Raw genomic sequence first — 17638 nt, 5'->3', positions numbered from 1 at the left:
CTCGACGGCGCCAGCAGGAAGCCAACGACGAGAAATGGACCAGGCCGATCTCGCGCTTTCAGCGATAGCGAGCGGGGGGGGAGCCGGTCGGAGGTAAGTATCACAAGTAGCAATATCGCTAGCAATATCGCTGCTGCGTCACAAAATCGGTGACACTTTAGCGATACTGCTAGCGATATCACTATGTGTAAAGCCCCCTTAAGAGTAACAAAAACAACAGGGTGACCCCGCACTCACACCATCCTCAATATGCACGCATCTACTTCTTGGAGAACTCCCAAATGTGGAAATCTGTGAAGTGGTGGACGAAGTATAACTGCAGGATCAGACCTCAGAATTTGTTACCATGAAGACTTAGATTGAAGCAGTACAAACACAAAAAATCATGTAAAAGATTATAGTTTTTACTCTTTTCTGCATTGTATAAAGGGGTTCTTGCATGTACAATAGGGTGACCGCAAAAAATCGATGTTGGAATTTTGTCCGTCTGGACCCCACAAAACGATTCCCCTTTCCAGATATTGAGATAGCCAAAATTTGAGCTCGATCAAACGACGTTAACCCGTGCCGCTCGTCGCTCAAAGTTTGAAAAAATCCAAATTGAGGTATTTTAAGATTTAGGTATTTTGCATAGTCTGTTAGACTATAAAGAATGTGACAACAACATTGCAGAAATAGCCCTGACCAAATTTTCGAACCATTTTTGGTATTTGAATGCAGAGTTGGTGGGATTATCGTTTTTTGATCCCACCATTACAGACAATGAAAAGTTGTTAATGGCTAATAAATTGCTCAGTAGCACAGATGAACCATCAGAGCACGCTAGGGTTGTAAATCCAAAAGTTAGGAAAGAAAAATTAAAAAAAGGTAGGAAGTAACCGACTTTAACGACCTTCTGACAAAAGATGAAGAACAAAAGCAATATGTCCTGCAAGTTGTAAGCAAATGCCGAGCATTATATTCTGACGTTTCAAAAACTACTTTAACAAAAGCTCTAGAATAGATTAGATAACTATGTAAAATTATCAACTCATGTACAGTAGGTTAGCGTGCTCTGATGGTTCATCTGTGCTACTGAGCAATTTATTAGCCATTAACAACTTTTCATTGTCTGTAATGGTGGGATCAAAAAACGATAATCCCACCAACTCTGCATTCAAATACCACAAATGGTTCGAAAATTTGGTCAGGGCTATTTCTGCAATGTTGTTGTCACATTCTTTATAGTCTAACAGACTATGCAAAATACCTAAATCTTAAAATACCTCAATTTGGATTTTTTTCAAACTTTGAGCAACGAGCGGCACGGGTTAACGTCGTTTGATCGAGCTGAAATTTTGGCTCTCTCAATATCTGGAAAGGGGAATCGTTTTGTGGGGTCCAGATGAACAAGATTCCGACATTTTTCCCCCCCATATGAGATCCGGTCACCCTAATGTACAACAACATCTATTGGCAAAGTTGCTACACTTTTAATGAAAAAAAAAAAAATAGTAAACAGCCACAAAGGCACAAGGAACAATCATGCAATGTCTATGGGGTGGGTGGAAAACCGCACAGTTCAGCATTTGGCTATTTTTGTTGGCTCCATAAAGGGGGAGATGGGGGTGGGGAAGAGAACCTGTGGCCGAGCAGGTATGACCAGTTCTATTCAAGGACTTGCTCACGGCAGTCATGCAACAAGGAGGAAAAGATGGTTCAGGAGCCTTAGGGTACCATTACACATAGCGATGCACCAGTGATCCCGACAACGATATGGATCGCTGGTGCATCGCTAAGTGGTCGCTAGTGAGCTGCCACACAGGCAGATCTCACCAGCGACATCGCTGGGGTCGGGGGGTCGCTACTTACCTGTCAGACGAGGCGATCCTGACGTCCTCCCGCCCGCGTCCACGCGTCGCTCGTCGACGCCACAGGAAGCGCCCAACGAGAAATGATCCAGGACCTTCTCGCGTGATCAGCGGTAATCAGCGGGGGAGCCGGTCGGAGGTAAGTATCACATGTAGCGATATCGCTAGCAATATCGCTGCTACGTCACAAAATCGGTGACTTTACAGCGATAGCGCAGTGTGTAACGGGGGCTTTATTCTAGTGATCAATTATCTTCTAGGTAGGTGATAAATGTCCACAGTAAGATAACAGCTATAAGAATATAATAGAGAAAAATAGTGCACACATAATAAACCTACTTACCTGCAGAATGCAAACTCTTATTGAGTGATTCATTTACACAAATATGAACAGTAGGGCTTAAAGGGGATGTCCAATCCAAATCGATAAGTCTGCAGTCACTCTGTATGAATGCAGACTTATGAATCCCTCCAGCAGACGCACTGTGCACTGCGAGGATTTGCCGGTTTCTGAGCCAGGAACGAAGGGGGAAGTATGCGTTATACAATAGTCTGGTTTTTTGTAGCATATCTATGAACGCTGAAGCACCATCTGATTTTTTTGAATCGGAAAGCACATAGACCCAATGATCAAGTCCTAACCTGATCCTCAAAATTGGATCAGAGTAGTAGGACATTCGCTCTTTCTTACAGATCTGACACACTGATGTGTAATTAGATCCATGAGATCAGTGTTCCATCCAATCTAATAAATAAAGCTCAATGTGGGTGTGTATGTATGTATTGGCATCTGCATCGTCGTAGCTACAGCCACAAAATTTTGCACAGTCACACGTCTGGGCCCCGAGAGCGTCCTAGGCTATGTTGTGAGGCGAAATTTTAACCCCGCGCGTTCCAATTCACCAAACAATTTTGCCCCTATCTACATAATGGGGAAAAAGTCAAAGGAAAAGTGTTGGAGGCAAATTGACAGCTGCCAGATGTGAACAAGGGGGACTTAAAGAATGAGAGCGATGGCGCCAAAGAGAATATACCGTACAGTTGCTAAGGTGGGGCCCTGACATGGGATACTCACCACACACGGGGATATGAACACACACACAAAATGCGCCACACACTACCACGTGCTTCAACACATATACCACCCTCAGCACACATTTCACCACACATACACCAACCTCGCCACATAAAAGTCGAAACACAAAGGTCGCCACTCAAAACTCGCCACGCTGTCCCAGAGCTGTTTAAAAGATGAAAAATGAGCTGTGATTGGTTGCTATCAGCAACAGTTTTCTTTGTAGACAGTTGTGGTAACTGAGGCCTATTATTCTTATCATTTCTATGGTATTATCGTCCTTCTGTAAAGCTGGAAATAACACAATTTATTACCGTGCCAACACAGACCACCCTCTGACACAGACTGCAGGGGGAGCCCAGTATCACACAGGATAGGATTAGATACACGGCTCCACAGTCAGTATCACACAGGATAGGATTAGATATACAGCTCAGCAGTCAGTATCACACAGGAGAGGATTAGACACATGGCTCAGCAGGCAGTATCACACAGGATAGGATTAGATACACAGCTCAGCAGTCCGTATCACACAGGATAGGATTAGATACACGGCTCAGCAGTCAGTATCACACAGGAGAGGATTAGACACATGGCTCAGCAAGCAGTATCACAGGAGAGGATTAGATACACAGCTCAGCAGTCCGTATTACACAGGATAGGATTAGATACACGGCTCAGCAGTCAGTATCACACAGGAGAGGATTAGACACATGGCTCAGCAGGCTGTATCACACAGGATAGGATTAGATACACGGCTCAGCAGTCAGTATCACACAGGATAGGATTAGATACACGGCTCAGCAGTCAGTATCACACAGGATAGTATTAGATACACGGCTCAGCAGTCAGTATCATACAGGATAGGATTAGATACACGGCTCAGCAGTCAGTATCACACAGGAGAGGATTAGACACATGGCTCTGCAGGCAGTATCACACAGGATAGGATTAGATACACAGCTCAGTAGTCAGTATCCACAGGATAGGAATAGATACACGGCTCAGCAGACAATATCACACAGGATAGGATTAGATACGCAGCTCAGCACACAGTATCACACAGAATAGTATTAGATACACGGCTCAACAATCAGTATCACACAGGATAGGATTAGATGCATGTTTTTTATGTGCAATATAATCATTATAATTTGTTATAACTAGCCACAGTTGGTTACTATGCCCAGGCAACGCCAGGCTCTTCAGCTAGTAAAGGATATAAAGAGCAAAGTACTATAGTGCACATGCGTGGGGACAGGCCAAAGAGAGAAGTTGCATGTGCACTACAGTACTTTGCAATGGCAGGGCCAGGAGAAGTACACCTGTGGATGACATAAGACGCAAGAAGTAATAAGGGTGGCGGATCACAAGAAGGGAGCATACACCGGCTCAAGACCAGTGACGCCCATCGGAACGGACCAACCCATAGGAGAGTATAATGAAAGCTCTTTTTTGTGTTATGCAGAGCACAGTTGAGGACATATATACAACATTCTAGAACACTGTATATGAGGGCTTATAGGTGCTGGCCCTACTTTCTATGAGGAAAACCTGATCACAGGTTCCCTTTAAAAAAAATTTTTCATATACTCAATGTTTACATGCATCTTGATGCATGGCGTGCTGCTGTATTAAAGAAGCACAAGCATCAATGTTTTTATCCTGTTAATATATTGCAACTGTCATTACACAGCACTGTGTACTTACAATTGCTCATTATGCCTTTCTACCCAGCTAATACTTCTCTTTTCCATTAGGTCTATGACATAATGTGATTAAAAACTGACTAACTTAATCCTTCTAAGCTCTATGTAGAAACAAGAAGTCAAATTTTAATGCATTAGTCTCTGCAAAACTCCTGGCAGGGGGAGCAGCTGGGTCGGGAATTGAAGAGGGGAATGAGTGATGCAGGGATAAGAGACTTCCTATTTCTACCTAGAGCAGAGAAAAGAATTTACTGGGTAGGAAAGCAAAATGAGCAATTGTAAGTACACTGTGTAATATAAGATGATTGCAATATATTAAGAAGATAAAAACTTTGATGGGTGGAGTGCTACTTTAATTAGTTTTTATTAATTAGCACCTGTTAATAATTGCTTCATTCTGTCCTAACACCTGCTAACAGAATGCACATATATGTGCATACATAAACACGCATATACACATTACTGTGCAAAAGTCTTAAGAATTAGTGGAAAAATGGTGACAGAAATAACTTGAATCTGACAAAAGTAATAATAAATCAAAAATCTATGAAAATGAAAAAATGAAAGTCAGACATTGCTTTTCAACCATGCTTCCACAGAATTTTTTTTTTTTTTTTAAAACTCATGAAATAGGCCTGGACAGAAATGATCTTACCCTTAACTAAATATTTTGCTGCACAACCTTTTGAGGCAATCACTGCAATCAAATGATTCCTTTAGCTGTCAATGAGACTTTTGTACCTCTCGACAGGTATTTTGGCCCACTCCTCAAGAGCAAACTGCTCCAATTGTCTCGTGTTTGAAGGTTGCCTTTTCCAGACGGCATGTTTCAGCTCATTCCAAAAAATGCCAAAAAATAGGCATTAGACCTACCAGTAATTATGTTTCCAGGAGTCCATCCTGACAGCACCAGGGAGGACGTCCCTCGCCTCCTTGCAGGGACAAGAAGAGCACACAAGAGGTTAAAAACAGTCTCCACCCCCATTCCCTCAGTGTTTTTCCCAAGTACCACACCATGGATGATGAAACTGAACACTTTATTTACAGAATCATATTACGACATATGACAATTATTTCGGGAAGGGAACTATCCGTGCTGTCAGGATGGACTCCTGGAAACATAATTACCGGTAGGTCTAATGCCTATTTTCCAGGACGTCCCTCCTGACAGCACCAGGGAGAATACCAATGTATCCCCTTAGGGTGGGATGACTGCCTGGAGAACCATTCTCCCGAAAGCAGTCTGTTGGATAGATAATACATCTAATTTGCAATGCTTACAGAATGTGTCCAACCTGGACCAGGTTGCATCCCTACAGAATTTGGTTTACTGAAGCCCCTGCCCTTTCTGCCAAGGAAACTGATAACGCTTGTGTTGAGTGAGCTTTTACCCTTCTGGGGGAGGAACCCCCTGAGAGACATAGGCTAAACTGATTTACAATGTTATCCATCTCACGATGGAGGCTTTTGAGGCTTTTCTCCCTTTGTTTTTCCCCCCAAAGAGTAGAAATAGGTTATGGTCCTGTCTCCAACCCTGCGTGGCATTGATGTAATCAATAACTGCCTGGCGTACGTCTAATTCGTGCAGGGCCCTTTCTTTGTCATTTGAGGGGTTCTCACAAAAGGCAAAATTATTTCCTGGTTTAAGTTTTGGACTGACGCCACTTTGGGCATAAAGGTGGGGTCTAATCTCATGATTATTCGATCCTCCCAGATTCAGAGATATGGGTCTCAGATAGATAGCGCCTGTATCTCACTTATCCGTTTCGCGGTGGTGATCGCCACTAAGAATGCTACCTTCATGGTTCGATGTGAAATGGGCATCTCCTGGCTCTGGATAAAGGGATCTAAACAAAGGGACGGCAGGACTAGACTAAGATCCCATGGGGGGACTGACCTCCTGATTGTGGGACGTAACCTCTGAATTGCCCTGATAAATCTTATTACTCAGGGATGGGAGGCCAAGGGGTAATCAAGAAAGGCGCTTAATGCCGAGATCTGGACCTTCAGCGTACTAGGCCCAAGTCCTTTATTAAAGCCTGCCTGAAGGAAATCTAGTATCTTTGGGGTGTCTGGTTTTCCTTCTACTGAGTCGGGCCTGCCACAATCTAGACAGAATATTTTCCAAATTTTGTGGTATATTGCAGAAGTTACGGGTTTTCTGCTGGCCTGAATAGTCGATATGACCTGGTCTGACAGGCCTCGAGCCCTCAGGATCTGCCGTTCAGGATCCAGGCTGACAGGTGAAGTCTTCCTGGATCTTGGTGAAGAACAGGCCCCTGGTGAATAATGTCTTCCCTCTGTGGAAGCAGAAGTGGTCGATCTTCTGCCATAATCCCCAGGAGTGGAAACCAGCTCCTTTTCGGCCAATAAGGTGCTATCAGTAGCACTCTTGCCTGATCCTCCTGAATCTTCCTGAGGATGGCTGGAATGAAAGCTATCGGGGGAAATGCGTATGAGAGAGTCTGCCCCCACTACTGGCTTAGGGCGTCTACCCCTTCTGGATTGTCCAGCGGATTCAGAGAGAAAAACCTATACGTCTTGGTATTCTTTCTGGTTGCAAAGAGGTCTATCTGCGGTCTTCCCCAGCGCTGACATAAGTTCTGAAAGATCTCTGTGTTCAGCTCCCACTCCGTGGGACAGATCTTCTGCCTGCTTAAATAATCTGCCACTGTATTTTGTGATCCTTCGAGATGGACGGCTGTTACTGACAGAACCGTATTTTCTGCCCAGAAAAAAAAATCTTTTTTGCCAGGTCCTGGAGTGCCCAATGCCTAGTTCCTCCTTGATGCCGGAGGAAGGATACCGCCGTCACATTGTCCGATAGAATCTTGACGTGTTGGTTTTTTAGTCGGTCCTGATTTCTTCTTAGGGCCTCCCATGTGGCGTAAAGTTCCTTGTAGTTGGAGGAAGTGGACCGCATGTTTGCCGGCCATTCTCCCTGAAGAATTCTGCCTTCTAGATGAGCCCCCCAGCCCCATTTGCTGGCGTCTGTAGTGATTATGACGCATGGGGAGGTGATCCAGGGGACACCTTTCCTTAGGTTTTGTCGCTGCATCCACCACACCAGGGATCTTTTTACTGATGGAGACAAGACCATTTTCTTGTCTAGTGAGGTCTGGTGACGATCCCAGGCGGCAAGTACTTTTTGAAGGGTTCTCGCATGGAACTGTGCCCATCGGACACAAGGGATGCAGGATGTCATGAGGCCCAGAGCACGCATTGCCACTCTGATGGAAACGCGGCCTTTTTGAAGTTCCCTCATGCTGTCCCGTATCTGTGTCTGTTTTTCTGGTGGTAAGAAGGAAGTTCTGCTTCTGGAGTCCAGTAGTACTCCCAAAATTTTTTTTCTTCTTTCTGGTATCTTTTCCCATACTCCGGTTCGCTAGTGCACAGCTCGCCTTCTTCCTGATCCGACTCCGAGGAGTAGGAACCTTCCTCTAAACTAGGCTCCATCTCCTGTCTGGTTCACTTAACACTGGGGCCTGGACTGGCTGGGACAGGGTGCCAACGGAAGCCTGGACCTCCTCTCGAATCAGCGATCTCATCTCCGATAGGAGGGACGGCTGTTCGCCCTTCATTACTTAGGCCGTACAGGTGTTACAGCAACTTCCTGTACTTGCTGGGGAGCTTAACCCTGCATACGGGACACTTATCGGGCTTCTCTGGGTTTTTCTCCGCCTGCTTGGTCGTGGGAGTAGGTGCTGTCGGTTGTGCCTTTTCCTGCATAGTGCAAGAGAGGGAGAGTCAGGCTCTGATCTGGGCAGTCCGGGTCTCGGTCAGTCTGCGCTATGCACACTTACCCCGTCCGGGTCGATTCTGCCCTGGTTCTCCATCCTTGCTGTGAACCTCTGCGAGGTCAGGACAGGCGGCTGATGCCGCGATCTGCTCCTTCAGAGCGCCCGCCGGCGGCCTGTATTTCCGGCGCTCTGACGTCACTGGAAGTGCGTCGCGGTCTCTCTGCACGCGACTTCCGGTCCCCGCGCTGCTGCTGACGTTGGAGCGGAGATCCTCCGCTGCGGGAGGAAGCAGCTCTACCCAGGGGGCTCGTCCCTCCCCTGGTCTCTGTGGCTGAGGGATCCCCACCCAGGAGGGTTTCAGCGCCGGGGCCACATCACAGGAGGAAGGATTGGCAGGGCCGCCCAATCTCCCTGGCCCCCTCCGGTAATCTGACTCCTCCTGTGCGTCCCTCCATGCAGGGACAGGAAGAAACACTGAGGGAATGGGGGGGTGGAGACTTTTTAACCTCTTGTGTGCTCTTCCTGTCCCTGCAAGGAGGCGAGGGATGTCCTCCCTGGTGCTGTCAGGAGGGACGTCCAGGAAAGTTCCATTTTTGTCTTATCTGTCCATAGGACAGTCTCCCAGAAGCTTTGTGGCTTGTCAACATGTTTGGCAAATTCCAGTCTGGCTTTCTTATGATTTTTTTTTTCAACAAAAAGTGTCCTCCTTGGTCGTCTCCCATGAAGTCCACTTTGGCTCATACGACGGATGGTGCGATCTGACACTGATGTTCCTTGAGCTTGAAGTTCACCTTTAATCTGCTTAGAAGTTTTTCTGGGCTCTTTTGTTGCCATTCGTATTATCTGTCTCTTTGATTTGTCATCAATTTTCCTCCTGCAGCCACGTCCAGGGAGGTTGGCTACAGTCCCATAGATCTTAAATTTCTGAATAATATGTGCAACTGTATTCACAGGAACATCAAGCTGCTGGGAGATGGTCTTATAACTTACCTTTGACATGTTTGTCTATAATTTTCTTTCTAATCTCCTGAAACAACTCTTTCCTTTGCTTCCTCTGGTCCATGTTGAGTGTGATACACACGTTACCAAACAGCACAGTGAGTATCTGTAGCCCTCTATACAGACCCACTCACTGATTCCAAGATTGTACAGTCATGGTCAAAAGTTTTGAGAATGACACACATATTATATTTTCACATGATCTGCTGCCCTCTGGTTATTATGTGTGTTTGTCAGATGTTTTTATCACATACAGAAATATAATTGCAACAATATTATGAGTAACAAAAGGTTATATTGACAGTTAGAATGAGTTAATGCAGCAAGTCAATATTTGCAGTGTTGACCCTTCTTCAGGACCTCTGCAATTCTCCCTGGCATGCTCTCAATCAACTTCTGGATCAAATCCTGACTGATAGCAGTCCATTCTTGCAAAATCAATGCTTTTATTTTGTCTGAATTTCAAGGTTTGTGTTTGTCCACCTGTCTCTTGATGATTGACCACAAGTTCTCAATGGGATTAAGATCTGGGGAGTTTCCAGGCCATGGTCCCAAAATCTCTATGTTTTGTTCCCTGAGCCATTTAGTTATCACCTTTGCTTTATGGCAAGGTGCTCCATCATGTTGAAAAAGGCATTGTTGATCGCCAAACTGCTCTTAGACGGTTGGGAGAAGTTGCTCTCGGAGGACATTCTGGTACCATTCTTTATTCATGGCTGTGTTTTTAGGCAATACTGAGAGAGAGCCCATTCCCTTGGCTGAGAAGCAACCCCACACATGAATGGTTTCAGGATGCTTGACAGTTGGCATGAGACAAGCCTGGTGGTAGCGCTCACCTCGTCTTCTCCGAATAAGCCGTTTTCCAGATGTCCCAAACAATCGAAAAGGGGAAGATTCATCAGAGAAAATGACTTTACCCCAGTCCTCAGCAGTCCACTCCCTGTAACTCTTGCAGAATATCAGTCTGCCCATGATGTTTTTTCTGGAGAGAAGTGGCTTCTTTGCTGCCCTCCTTGAGACCAGGCCTTGCTCCAAGAGTCTCCGCCTCACAGTGCGTGCAGATGCACTCACACCTGCCTGCTGCCATTCCTGAGCAAGCTCTGCACTGCTGGTAGCTCGATCCCGCAGCTAAAACACTTTTAAGAGACGGTCCTGGCGCTTGCTGGTCTTTCTTGGGCGCCCTGGAGCCTTTTTGGCAACAAGGGAACCGCTCTCCTTGAAGTTCTTGATGATGCGATAGATTGTTGACTGAGGTGCAATCTTTCTAGCTGCGATACTCTTCCCTGTTAGGCCATTTTTGTGCAGTGCAATGATGACTGCATGTGTTTCTTTAGAGATAACCGTGGTTAACAGAAGAGAAACAATGATGCCAAGCACCAGCCTCCTTTTAAAGTGTCCAGTGGTGTCACTCTTACTTAATCATGACAGATTGATCTCCAGCCCTGTCCTCATCAACACCCACACCTGTGTTAATGGAGCAATCACTGAAACGATGTTAGCTGGTCCTTTTAAGGCAGGGCTGCAATGATGTTGAAATGTGTTTTGGGGGATAAAGTTCATTTTCTAGGCAAATATTGACTTTGCAAGTAATTGCTGTTAAGCTGATCACTCTTTATAACATTCTGGAGTATATGCAAATTGCCATTAGAAAAAATGAAGCAGTAGACTTTGTAAAAATTAATATTTGTGTCATTCTCAAAACTTTTGGCCATGACTGTAGACAACTGTGAAGCCAATTGGTGGACGCACCGTGATTTAACATGTCCCTTTTGTCACATTATTTTCAGGGGTACCATCATTTCGGTCCAGGTCTATTTCATGGGATATATATAGACATATATATATATTATTTTTTTTTTGTAAACTCTGTGGAAGCATGGTTGAAAAGCAATGTTTGACGTTCATTTGTTCATTTTCATAGTTTATTTTATTACTTTTGTCAGATTCAAAGTTATTTCTGTGACCATTGTGGGTTTTTCTGTAATTAAATGAGGGGTACCAACAATTTTGACCACGTGTGTATTTTTATCAATAAAATCGAAATCTAAATCTAATCAATATTTGATTTGACCATCCTTTTCTTTTTGAACAGACTTGACAGAGGGTGTTCCAAGTGTCTTGAAGCACAGATCTTCTGTAGATGTAGGCTTATACAAATCCTTTTCTCTTCATGTAATCCCAAACAGACTTGATGTTGAAATCAGGGCTCTGTGAGAGCCATATCATCACTTACAGGACTCCTTGTTCTTCTTTACGCTGAAGAAAGATTTTAATGACTTTGGTTGTATGTTTGAGGTTGTTTTTATGCTGCAGAATACAATTAGAGATAAAGCAGGAGCCTTACTGATAGTAATGCATCAGTATCTGGCTTTACTTTTCAGCAAAGACACTATTTTCTGTTCAAATTTCAAACTTAATTTACTAAAATGTAGTCACAAACTAACAAAGAACCTTCATCATAGTTACAGTAACTGTTGCCTGCAGACTGTACAATACTCCAGTGTTCTCCCTTCTGTTACAGGCAAATATTTCACATTTTCACTCAGTCAGGACCACCTTGTGTATTTTTCTGCATCATAGTTCCTATGTTCTCATGCATAATTGAATCTCTTGGCCTTGTTTCCAGGTGGAAGGTATGGTTTTTGCCAGCAATTCTAACAAAATGACCACTTCTGACCCTACAACTCTGAAGAGTACACAACTGTAGCCGAGTCCCTCTTGTTCCTGCCAGCTCTGAGCTGATGACTGCTGGACACCTTCCGATTTGAAAAGAGAGCACGATGTGCGTTTCATCAGCTAAACTAAATTTCCTGTGCCAACCATTATAATACAGTCCTCAATGTTGCTCATTTCTTCAATACTGAGAAATACAGGCAGATACTAATCCATCATGCAATACCATCATGGAATCGGATTGGCTCCAAATTATTTTGGGTTGTAAGTCTACTACAAAAGTGGTGAAAGTTATTATATGGCTCTCACAGAGCCCTGATCACAACATCGAGTCCATGTGGGATTACATGAAGAGACAGAAGATCTGTGGTTAGTTCTCCAGGATGTGGTTAGGAAGAACCTCCATTCCAAACTATTCAAAAAATGGTGTGCAAGTATACCTTGATAATTGCTTTGATGCACTTTTGAAAGCAAAAGGGTGGTCACACCAAATATTAATTGGATTGACATTTCTTTTGTTCATACATTTTCTATTTTTTAAAGCATTCTTACTTTGCATCATTTTTTCCACACCTGCTTAAAAGTTTTGCACAGTACTGTACTTTTCAGAATATATTGACACCTGATATGTTTAAACTTTCTATGAAAGCTGGGAAGTATGTGCATCTATTTTTGAAAATATGCTTACTTTTCAGCATTTTTTTCTATAACTGCTTAAAATGTGTACATTTTTGCACAGTACTATCAATATATAAACCTCAGGGGATGCCACCATATGCCTATACAGCAACAAACATCACAGACATCATCTCCATGTCTTTGTTGGCAACTGCAGGCCTGCACCGCCATTCCTCCAGTATAGTAACAGGAGAGCGGGACTGTAACAGCTGCAGATATGCAATGAAAAACCCTCCTGATAAATATTACTTTGTAGATTACAAACAGAATGGCAATACGCCCATAGTCTTGGTGTCACAAAGAAAACAAAAAGAAAGCACTAATAAAATCTGTTTTCACAGAAAAAAAAAGAAAAGTTTGTCTGCTTACCAACTATGACAAATAAGAATGAAAATAATGGAAAATTACCTTAGCAAGAATGTGCTTGTCTTTAATAATGTATTCGTAAGTGGTCAATAGGACATTAAATTTTCCACACCTGAGCTGTGGAACCAGAGAGCGTCTCATTGCAGGCGTTCCCTAAAATTCGGAGACAAGCATGATTTTCAAACACTACTGACATGATGTTCTGTTTGTGTTGCGTATTACTTACATCACTCTAACCAGAGAGCCCATTTTCAACACTACGTGATTAGTATTTTTGTTGATGCATATTTAGAGAAATTTAACCAGTTCATGACCAGTTTTCCCTATTGCTGACTAGGCACATTTTCATAATTTTTGGTATATGCAGTTTGAAGAGCCCTAAAGATTTTTTGCTTTCCCACATTCAAATAATCTTTGCACCTTATTTTTTTCTAATAAGTACAAGCACCTCACGGATAACACCGAGTGCTGTCCTTCTATTTAATTTTTTTTTTCTAGGAGAAAAGAGGTGTGTGCTCTTTACACTTTTTTTTTGTTATGCAACCATAAAAGGGCCAACTGAAATGCATTTTACATTATATTCCCTCTTGGGCAACCGTTCCATTTTGTTTTTTCACTCACCAGTTTCCATTTTCCCCCCGCAAATCAGACTGGCATCTGGTTATTAAAATGTTTATTGACACTAATTGTATCTTGCTGAACAAGAACTAACATTTGTTGCCTTTTTTAGGCCATGGATGAGAGTTTAAAAAAAAAATTAAAAAAAAAAACAAACAAAAATCAGCCTTGCTGATCTTAAGGATGCCGTTAAAGGGAACCAGTCATCAGTTTTGGCCAATATAAATTATGGCCATCACCTTTCAGGGCTGATATACAGCATTCTATAATGCTGTATTATCTGCTCTCAATCCAACCTGTAAGAACAGAAAAATAACTTATTATACTCAGCAGTGGGACGGTCCGGTCCGAGGGGTGTCGCTGGTCTTGGTCCGGCGCCTCCCATCTTCATGCGATGCCGTCCTCTTGCTTGCTTCATGCCGCGGCTCCTGTGCAGGTGTATTTATCTGCCTTGTTGAGGGCAGAGCCAAGTACTGCAGTACTTTTCTCGGCATCGCACTCCTGTGCAGGTGTATTTGTCTGCCCTGTTGAGGGCAGAGCAAAGCACTGCAGTACTTGGCTCTGCCTTCAACAGGGCAGACAAATACACCTGCACAGGAGTGCGATGCCAAGAAGACTGTGTGGTTGACACAGGGACGAGTCATCCACACGAAGTAAGAAAGAGGACGGCATTGCAACAAGATGGGAGGTGCCGGACGCCCCGCAAGTGAGTATAATAAAAGTTATTTTTCTTCTCCTCCAGGTTATGTTGGGGGCCGATAGAATGCTGTATATATCAGCCCTGAAAGGTAATGGCCATAACTTATATCGGCCAAAACTGATGACAAGTTCTCTTTAAAGACTTCACAATGAGCCACCTCCATCACATGATCGGGATGAATTTATCTCATATCTGTAATAGTACAGAAGAGTACACAAGTATGTTGGGAAGAGTAGGGTTTGAAGGGAATGAATCTGTCATTAGGATCAATCCTTCAAGGGAATCTACATGGGCATGTAGATCCTGAATTGTTGAATAAAATGTGTTATGTAAATGAACTGTTAAGATCTTTGGCCTGAACATAGATTTGCATGAGAATCTGCCTCCAGAGCTTACTATAGATCAGTGTTCCCCAACTCCAGTCCTCAAGAGCCACCAACAGGTCATGTTTTCAGGATTTCATGAGTATTGCCAAGATTATGTAATTATTGCATGTGCAGGTACTGCATTTACCTGGGCCATACTAAGGAAATCCTGAAAACATGACTTGTTGGTGGCTCTTGAGGACTGAAGTTGGGGAGCACTGTTCTAGATGAAAGGGGGGAGAAAGTTTATCAGTATTATGTGCACTCCTGACCTCACTGCAGAGCTGTGTTTGATTATAACTAACATAGTACAAGAAGCCAAGTACTGCTGCAAATTTGTTTGCAATGAGACAAAGCTCCATTCTTCTGTACAGTTTCGTTGCAATCTTGCAGCTCTGCAGTGAGAGCAAAGTGTCAGTCATTACATGTCTGACATTGGTAATATCCCCTTATATTGAAAATGAGCTCTGGAGGCAGATTCTCATGCAGATCAGTGTCTGGCCCATACATCTTAACAGTTCATTAACATATCAAGAAAAATGTGGATTTCGCTGGAGTAAGATATTAGATTGCAGATCTCAAGGTATCATTTTATTCAATTTTCAATGAGCTGCTTACCCATATAGATGGCTTTAGAGGGTTGATCCTACTGACAGATAACTTTTAAACTTTTTTTTTTTTTTTAAACACTTAAGATCTTACCTATACATGGACAAACTTTTGTATCATTCAAACCTCTCCTCATTGCATTTGGGAGGTGCCAACATTCAAAAGATAGGTTAGAATGGTCCAAAATTTTTCGATTCGTTGGTCCAAAAGGTTTTTTTTTTTTCACGATACCAGTATTTGGTGGGCAAATCCTTTGAAAGAATTGAATGCTGCCCTTCCAAATATAGTAAGAACAGCTTCCTGTCTGTCAATTTATGGGAATACACATCAGAAATATCCTTGTCTAAAGAAGCAGGTATTTTTGTTCACGCATGTGTTATTCTGACCCCCAGCCCTCCAAAAACAAAAAGAGAAAAAATATAAGCAGGACATAACTATAAAAGCAAAGGACAGGACTTTCATTGCTGCAAAGCTTTTCATTCTAACAGTAATCAGTCCTTTTTGCAGCAGACTGTTTAGCATGATTTGCCTGTGTTGCAGCACACATGGTAATGTTGTGTGCCATCTCGAGGGAGAATAAAAAATGTACAATGCAAACCTTGTATACGATCTTCACCACAGAAGGAGCCCATTTATCAAATTCATACTGCCAGTTGGATAATGTCCTAAAACAAAAAATAAAAAAAAATGTCTTTTAGTTTGTTAAGACACTTTAAAGGTGGAGCATATAATGCGAGTAGATCAAGGAACACTCATGAAACAATAACTTGAAGGGGTGTGAGGTGGCAGGATATGGTAAGGGCTTGGATGTGCGATTTAACAAACAGGGTGGGAGTTAAGGATAACATATAGAGGAAGCAGACATGTGTTACTGCGGAAAGCATTATTTATGGTGAAAGATGATATGGCTGGTGAGATGAGTGAGACGGAGGGGGGAGATGATTAAAGCAGTTTTGCCCATATTGAGTTTTTGAAAGGAGGATATTGTTGATAGACATTCAGGAATTCTCAACAGCAGAGAGGTGGTAATTGGGCCAGAAAGGTAAATCTGAGTGTTATCAACATGTCAATGTTATTTAAAGCAATGAGACTGAGTTGTCCCAGGCCAAAAAGGTATAGAAGGTAGTAGGGGTCCCCATACAGAGCCTTGAGGGATAGAGGATAATTTTTAGGGTTGATTGAATAGCTTCGGATAAGAGATTATCTGTATAGCTGCATCGATAACCTGGATATGTGGAGTGCCCCTAATAATTAGCTGTTCGGCGCCGCAGCTGCAGGTGTCGCGCTGTGTGACAGTCACAACACATGCATGGAGAGTCCAAACAAACAGGCTCTCGATGCATATGTTGTGACTGTCACACAGCCGCAACAAATGCAGCTGCGGAGCCGAACAGCTGATTATCGGGAGCGCTCCACATATCCAGGTTACCAAGGCAGCTATTTGGTAAGTGCTATAGCTATTCAGATAAGCTCTTATCCGAAGCTATTCGATCAACCCTAATAATTTCCCAGTCATTGGGAGTACAATCGCTGGACTCCCAACTGATTTGGAGAATGGGGATCGAGTCATGTGTGAATGGAGCATGGCCACCTACGTTCCATACATTCTTAAAGGACGAGAGCTTCGCCTCGCTCTTATCTTCAGTGCTCCATAGTACCATAACTTCCAAACATTGTCAATCTTGCTTTTCTTTAACCCCTTTCCTACATTAGACATACTATTCAGTCCATGTGACCTGGGACTTAAGTTCCAAGGACGGAATAGTACGTCTAGCGCGATCAGCTGTGCTCACGGGGGGAGCGCAGCTGATTGTGGCCGGGTGTCAGCCGATTATCACAGCTGACACCCGGCACTGTCTCAGGGGCAGTCACGGACCGCCCCCGACACGTTAACCCCTGGCACACTGCGATCAAACACGATCGCAGTGTACCGGGGGATTAGGGAAGCATCGGCAGGGAGGGGGCTCCCTCCGCGCTTCCCTGAGACCCCCACAGCAGCGCAATGTGCAGCGCTGCTGCGGGGGTCTCCTTCCCTGCAGGTCCCTGAATCCAAAATGGCGGCGGGGACCTTCGGGGGCCTGCAGGGAGGCGGCTTCCTCATGCCTGCAAAGCGCCGGCATGAGGAAGCCTGCAGCACTGCCTGTGACAGATCGCTGATCTGTCACAGCGATCTGTCACAGGACAGTGATGTCCCCCCTGGGACAATGTAATAAAGTTAAAAAAATAAAGTGTAAAAATAATTTATATAAAAAAAAA

At 43.7% G+C, this 17638-nt stretch overlaps 1 protein-coding gene across 4 annotated transcripts in view; it reads right to left on the bottom strand.

Moving 5' to 3' along the window:
- The window catches only part of SMARCA2 (SWI/SNF related BAF chromatin remodeling complex subunit ATPase 2), a 356753-nt gene that overhangs the window by 221881 nt on the left and 117234 nt on the right, over positions 1 to 17638 (bottom strand). For all 4 annotated transcript variants that reach the window (XM_073542600.1, XM_073542602.1, XM_073542601.1 and 1 more), the window contains exons 15-16: positions 15981 to 16047; positions 13133 to 13243 (exon numbers count right to left, since the gene is read on the bottom strand). In XM_073542600.1, coding sequence (XP_073398701.1) covers positions 13133 to 13243; positions 15981 to 16047 — 178 coding nt within the window. The remainder of the gene's footprint in view (positions 1 to 13132; positions 13244 to 15980; positions 16048 to 17638) is intronic.

The sequence above is a fragment of the Dendrobates tinctorius genome, unplaced genomic scaffold (genome assembly GCF_039654945.1).
Source record: "Dendrobates tinctorius isolate UK_male_01 unplaced genomic scaffold, ASM3965494v1 ptg000128l, whole genome shotgun sequence".
NCBI classification, from domain to species: Eukaryota; Metazoa; Chordata; class Amphibia; order Anura; family Dendrobatidae; genus Dendrobates; species Dendrobates tinctorius.
Note: the sequence above shows the minus strand (reverse complement) of the source record. Positions and strands in the feature narration are given on the sequence as shown.